General features: G+C 50.5%; 1 protein-coding gene across 1 annotated transcript in view; it reads right to left on the bottom strand.

Annotated features, from left to right (window-relative positions):
- Positions 1-577: 577 nt before the first annotated feature.
- Positions 578-6,525, bottom strand: part of TLX2 (T cell leukemia homeobox 2) — a 30,105-nt gene continuing 24,157 nt past the window's right edge. The window contains exon 3 of the mRNA XM_073612218.1: positions 578-2,165. Coding sequence (XP_073468319.1) covers positions 1,976-2,165 — 190 coding nt within the window. The 3' untranslated portion in view covers positions 578-1,975. The remainder of the gene's footprint in view (positions 2,166-6,525) is intronic.

Here is a 6,525-nt window from a genome sequence, read left to right as displayed (position 1 = left end):
CAGGTAGGGTTTATTCAGGTAGGTGATAATCAGGTAGGTGTAAATCAGGTAGGTGTGGGTCAGGTGGGTGTGGTCTCATGTATGTGATGATCAAGTAGGTTTGAATCAGGTCAGTGTGGTTCAAGTAGGTGTGGACTCAGGTAGGGTTTATTCAGGTAGGTGATGATCAGGTAGGATGATGATCAGGTAGGGGATGATCAGGTAGGTGTGGGTCAGGTGGGTGTGTACTCAGGTAGCGTTTAGTCAGGTAGGTGATGATCAGGTAGGTTATGTTCAGGTAGGTGTGAATCATGTCGGTGTGGGTCAGTTAGGTGTGGACTCAGGTAGGGTTTATTCAGGTAGGTGATGATCAGGTAGGTGATGATCAGGTAGGTGATAATCAGGTAGGTGATGATCAGATAGATGTGGGTCAGGTGGGTGTGGACTCAAGTAGGTGATGATCAGGTAGGTGTGAATCAGGTAGGTGTGTGTCAGGTACACATCATATAGGCAGACAGCGAGGGCACTTATCCCTCATGGAACCCCAATAAAAGTGTGGGAGACAGTCTCACCTTCCCGTTTCCATAGTGACTGGATATCAGTCTGGAGATAATTTTTATTTCTACAACAAAGATTTTATATAAAGCGTCTGACAGTAAAAATGTGACACCCCACCCTCACCCCAGTCAAGTCTGCTCCCCCATGGAGCTTCTGTACTTCTATGGACTCCACCCTTATCCCGGGGGAGGAAGAGTTCATAAAAACATTGCATTGACCAAAGACCTCCTCTGATGATGTCATACCCTGGAGGTCTCCTATGATGTCATACTCTAGAAGTCTCTGGTGATATCATACATCAATGACCTCCTCTGATAATGTCATACACTGGAAACTGGATTTGTTATGCCAAGCATCTCCTCTGATTATCTCATTCGCCAATGATTCCATACATTGGAGGTGCCTTTTGATTTCAGACATTGTCGAGGCTCCATAAGTCATCATACACTGCAGTCTCCTGTGATCCTAGATTGGTGATCTCTGATGATGTTTTACTCCAAGGACATCCACCACTGATGTCATACATGAAGGAGCTCCTCTGATGATGTCATACTTTGGTGGTCTCCTTTAATGATGCTATATATTAGAGACCTCCTTTGATGATGTCATACACAGGCAGCTCCCTCTGATGATGTCATACACAGGAAGCCCCCTCTGATGATGTCAAACACAGGCAATCTGCTCTGATAATGTCATGTGATGGAGTCTCCTCTGAGGATGTCATACCTGGGCAGTCTCCTCTGATGATGTCATACACAGGCAGTCTTCTCTGATGATATCATATGCAGGCAGTCTCCGCTGATGATGTCATGAGGTGGGAGTGTCCTCTGATGATGTCTTTCACCAGCAGTCTGCTCTGATGATGTCATGTGGTGGGAGTGTCCTCTGATGATGTTATACACAGTCTCCTCTGATGATGTCATGCGGTGGGAGTCTCCTCTGATGATGTCATACACAGGCAGTCTCCTTTGATGATGTCATGCGGTGGGAGTGTCCTGTGATGATATCAAACACCCGTAGTTTCCTCTGATGATGTCATGCGGTGGGAGTGTCCTGTGATGATGTTATACACAGGCAGTCTCCTCTGATGATGTCATACGGTGGGAGTGTCCTGTGATGATATCATACACCTGTAGTTTCCTCTGATGATGTCATGCGGTGGGAGTGTCCTGTGATGATATCATACACCCGTAGTTTCCTCTGATGATGTCATGTGGTGGGAGTGTCCTGTGGTGATATCATACACTCGTAGTGTCCTCTGATGATGTCATACACTGGCAGTCTCCTCTGATGTCATACACAGGCAGTCTCCTTTGATGACGTCATGCGGTGGGAGTGTCCTGTGATGATATCATACGCCCGTAGTGTCCTCTGATGATGTCATATACTGGCAGTCTCCTCTCATGATGTCATACACCAGCAGTCTCCTCTGATGATGTCATACGGTGGGAGTGTCCTCCGCCCAGGGTTGCAGGTTCTGAAGAGCACAGAGCGATGTGTTATGAGCACACAGGGGGTCTCGGGGGATGGGCTGCTGTAGACTCTTCTGGAAGGCTTCTTGTTGGAGGTGCATCATCATACGATTGGTCTGTTGGCGCTCAGCTTCCCGCTCCTCCGCCGTCTGACGCCTGGAAGACACACAGACAGGACAATCAATTTCTGATATCAGGACCTCCCATCTCCCCCCACCGCTTCCATCATGTATTTGCACCCTATCATGTGCTCCATGATGTCATAGTGTGTGACCCTGTGACAACGGACTGCAGTGTGGTCACCCATCATTGTGGGCTGGTAAGTTCACGGTGGGAGGTATAGTATGTGTCATAGCTCCTCCTACCAACTACCATAACAAATGAAGATCAGCTCAGCCCTCCCCTAGTCTGTGATTGGACAGTGAAAGGAGAAGCAGCAGAGTGATGAGCTCATCTCCCTGTCACTCTGCCCTCTCCTCCTATCAGCATGCTCTGTGTTAGCACATGAGTACTGTAGTACAACTAAGTGGTTTCTTGTTCTGTTACTCCCTTCTTCCTGTCTGAGCTCTGCTGTATAGAAAAATATGTTTCATTTTTTTGTGTAATAAAGGTGGTCCCTTATATTGGTGGTCAGTGGTGAAGGGCCCCCTTACATTGGTGGTCAGTGGTGAAGTGCCCCCCTACAATGGTGGTCAGTGGTGAAGGGCCCCCCTTACATTGGTGGTCAGTGGTGAAGGGCCCCCTTACATTGGTGGTCAGTGGTGACTGGCCCCCTTACATTGGTGGTCAGCGGTGACTGGCCCCCTTACATTGGTGGTCAGCGGTGAAGGGCCGCCCTTACATTGGTGATCAGTGGTGAAGGGACCCCTTACATTGGTGATCAGTGGTGAAGGGCCCCCTTACATTGGTGATCAGTGGTAAAGGGCCCCCTTATGTTGCTGGTCAGTGGGGAAGGGCCCCCTTACATTGGTGGTCAGTGGTGAAGGGCCCCCTTACATTGGTGGTCAGTGGTAAAGGGCCCCCTTATGTTGCTGGTCAGTGGGGAAGGGCCCCCTTACATTGGTGATCAGTGGTGAAGGGCCCCATTACATTGGGGGTCAGTGGTGAAGGGCCCCCTTACATTGGTGGTCAGTGGTGAAGGGCCCCCTTACATTGGTGGTCAGTGGGGAAGGGCCCTAGAGTTGCCACCTCATCCCTTTAAAACCCAACACATATTAATTACACGGGTTCTGTGGCTGATAAAGGTGGTAATTAAACTCACTTGGTGTCTTATCTGCATTCAATTAGCCTCAGAAACTGTGTAATTCATATGTGTTCGGGTTTAAAGGGGTGAGGTGGCAACTCTAAAGGGCGCCCTTACACTGGTGGTCAGTGGTGAATGGCCCCATTACATTGGGGGTCAGTGGTGATGCATCCCCTTACATTGGTGGTCAGTGGTGATGGACCCCCTTACACTGGTGGTCAGTGGTTAAGGGCCCCATTACATTGGGGGTCAGTGGTGATGGACCCCCTTACATTGGTGGTCAGTGGTGAAGGGCCCCCTTACATTGGGGGTCAGTGGTGATGGGCCCCCTTACATTGGTGGTCAGTGGTGAAGGGCCCCCGTACATTGGGGGTCAGTGGTGATGGACCCTCTTACATTGGTGGCCAGTGGTTAAGGGCCCCATTACATTGGGGGTCAGTGGTGATGGACACCCTTACATTGGTGGTCAGTGGTGAAGGGCCCCCTTACATTGGTGGTCAGTGGGAGAAGGAGGAGGACACAGTGAAGAAGCTCTCTCTGAGAACCAGTCTTTTAAAGCCTGGGCCTTGCCTGCTAACTTGGCCCAGGAACAATGCCTGATCCTGGGGGAGGCCCTGGGAAGGATCCCCCTAGGGTTGCCACCTCATTCCTTTAAAACCGAACACATATTAATTACCCAGTTTCTGTGACTGATTAAGGTGGTATTTAAACTCACTCGGTGCCTTATCTGCATTACATTAGCCTCAGAACCCGTGTAATGAAGATGTGTTCGGGTTTAAAGGGATGAGGTGACAACCCTAGATCCTCCTGATGATACGGGGCCTAGTGAGGAGGTGGTGGAGGACATGACTGTGGGTCCAGGCCCTGGTGAGGATGTGGATATCTCCGGTCAGAAGATTATCAATCATTTTAAGGGCGATTGAAAGAGCTGAGAAGAAACTTAAGGTTTTGAAGGCTGAACATAAAACCTTTAGAGCCAAATACTGCCAGGCCTGGAGTAAAAATCATTTGGCCATGAAGTCGGAGTTACACGAATTGGAGGAGAAAGTAAAGAAGCAAACTTTATTGTTGGAAAAGTTGAAAGACAGAAGTGGAGCATTTAAAGAAAAGTTTGACAATGAGAGGAGATTTGCCAGCCAGTCATCAGCAAGTTCTGTGGATCAGCAGCCTCAGGTAATGGATGACCCGGGTCTATCTGCCTCTGCACCTCTCCCCCCATGTCATGCCTGGGAATCGCCAGCGGCAACCAGCCATGGGGTTGAGAGTGAACATGGCACCCTAAAGTTTATCCAGCAGATGGAGTCACCTCTGGGGGCAGACAGGCCCATTGATGATCCATCAGAAGTCCCCGAGGATGAGTAGATGGGTTACAGACTGGCAAAGCCAGTACTGGTGGAGAAATCCCAGAACACCACGCTGCCTCCTTCCAACATTTCTGTGTGTCCCAGCTGTGTTAGATGGTGTCCCGGCTGTGTTAGATGGTGTCCCGGCTGTGATGGATGGTGTCCCAGCTGTGGTAGATGGTGTCCCGGCTGTAGTGGATGGTGTCCCGGATGTGGTGAATGGTGTCCCGGCTGTGGTGAATGGTGCCCCGGCTGTGGTGAATGGTGTCCTGGCTGTAGTGAATGGTGTCCCGGCTGTAGTAGATATATAGTTGATGGTGTCCCGGCTGTAGTAGATGGTGTCCCGGCTATAGTAGATGTTGTCCCGGCTGTGGTGGATGTTGTCCCGGCTGTGGTGGATGGTGTCCCGGCTGTGGTGGATGGTGTCCCGGCTGTGGTAGATGGTGTCCCGGCTGTGGTGGATGGTGTCCCGGCTGTGGTGGATGGTGTCCCGGCTGTGGTGGATGGTGCCCCGGCTGTGGTGGATGGTGTCCCGGCTGTGGTAGATGGTGTCCCGGCTGTGGTAGATGGTGTCCCGGCTGTGGTAGATGGTGTCCCGGCTGAGGTGGATGGTGTCCCAGCTGTGGTAGATGGTGTCCCAGCTGTGGTAGATGGTGTCCTGGCTGTGGTGGATGGTGTCCTGGCTGTGGTAGATGGTGTCCCGGCTGAGGTGGATGGTGTCCCGGCTGTAGTAGATGGTTTCCTGGCTGAGGTGGATGGTGTCCCAGCTGTAGTAGATGGTGTCCTGGCTGAGGTGGATGGTGCAAAAGTGATTTTGAGGCAGCCTCTGATAAAATCAGTGACAATCCTGGTGCATAACGAATCCATACCGAAGACTGATTTGATAGCATGACTATGCCGATATGGCGAGGTCCTCGCTCCACTGCGGGAGGTCCTTGATGAAAATGAGATATGGACAGGGGCCTGGACAGTGTCACTAAAATTGGGGGTGCTGGGCAATGTAGTTCAATACCTGCCCTGTTCAGCCTTTCTGGGGAGGGATAGGCTAACCATTTTCTACCAGGGTCAGCCTAAGGTCTGTAATAAATGTGGAGACAAAGGCCATTTTGCATCAACCTGTACCCGCAAGAAGTGCCCACTATGCCAGGGTTTGGACCATTTGACCAAGGATTGTACCGAGATTCGGTGCAATTTTTGTGCCAGAAGCTCGGTCATGCTTATAGTCAGTGCCCGGAGGCATTACATAACTTGCCAAGATTGGAGGCTGAGCTGCAGAGGCTCGATAAAGAGGATGAGGCCGCTGAGTCTGTCCCTCCCGTGTCTGTTACATCTGTTCTGGATTCTGTTACCTCTAGTAATGTGGTCCCTCAGTCTGTCCCTCCTGTGTCTGTTACATCTGTTGTTTCGGATTCTGTTTCCTCTAGTAATGTGGTCCCTGAGTCTGTCCCTCCTGTGTCTGTTACATCTGTTCTGGATTCTGTTTCCTCTAGTAATGTGGTCCCTGAGTCTGTCCCCCATGTGGTGGTCCCTAATCCTACTGTACATAGATCCTCTATACTAGCAGAAGCTGCTGGGGGGGCAGGTTTAGCGGATCTTCCCTCTCAGCCTTCAGTCCATGTCCCTCAGCAGCGCAAACATGGTCAGGGGAATGTGGGGGTGTTGGATGGGGGAGGGGTTGAGGGAAGGGTGTCCATGTCTCATGTCTCACCCTCTGTTGGGGGGGATTCCGATGATGAGAGATGGGAGAAGTTTAAGAGGAAGTAAAAGAAGAAGACCAGTAAAGTGGTCATTTCTTCCTCAGAGTCGGACCCAGGAGGGGTTCCTCTTGACAATACTTTTTCGGTTTTGTCAGGTGATGAGTTGTCTGATGTATCTTTTTTCTCTTTATCATCCATGGATGAGGGGGAATCACATAGTCTAAAGAGAGCTG

Source organism: Aquarana catesbeiana, linkage group LG01 (genome assembly GCF_042186555.1).
Source record: "Aquarana catesbeiana isolate 2022-GZ linkage group LG01, ASM4218655v1, whole genome shotgun sequence".
Lineage (NCBI taxonomy): Eukaryota > Metazoa > Chordata > Amphibia > Anura > Ranidae > Aquarana > Aquarana catesbeiana.
The sequence above is the reverse complement of the archived record's forward strand: the minus strand, read 5'-3'. Positions and strand labels throughout refer to the sequence as shown.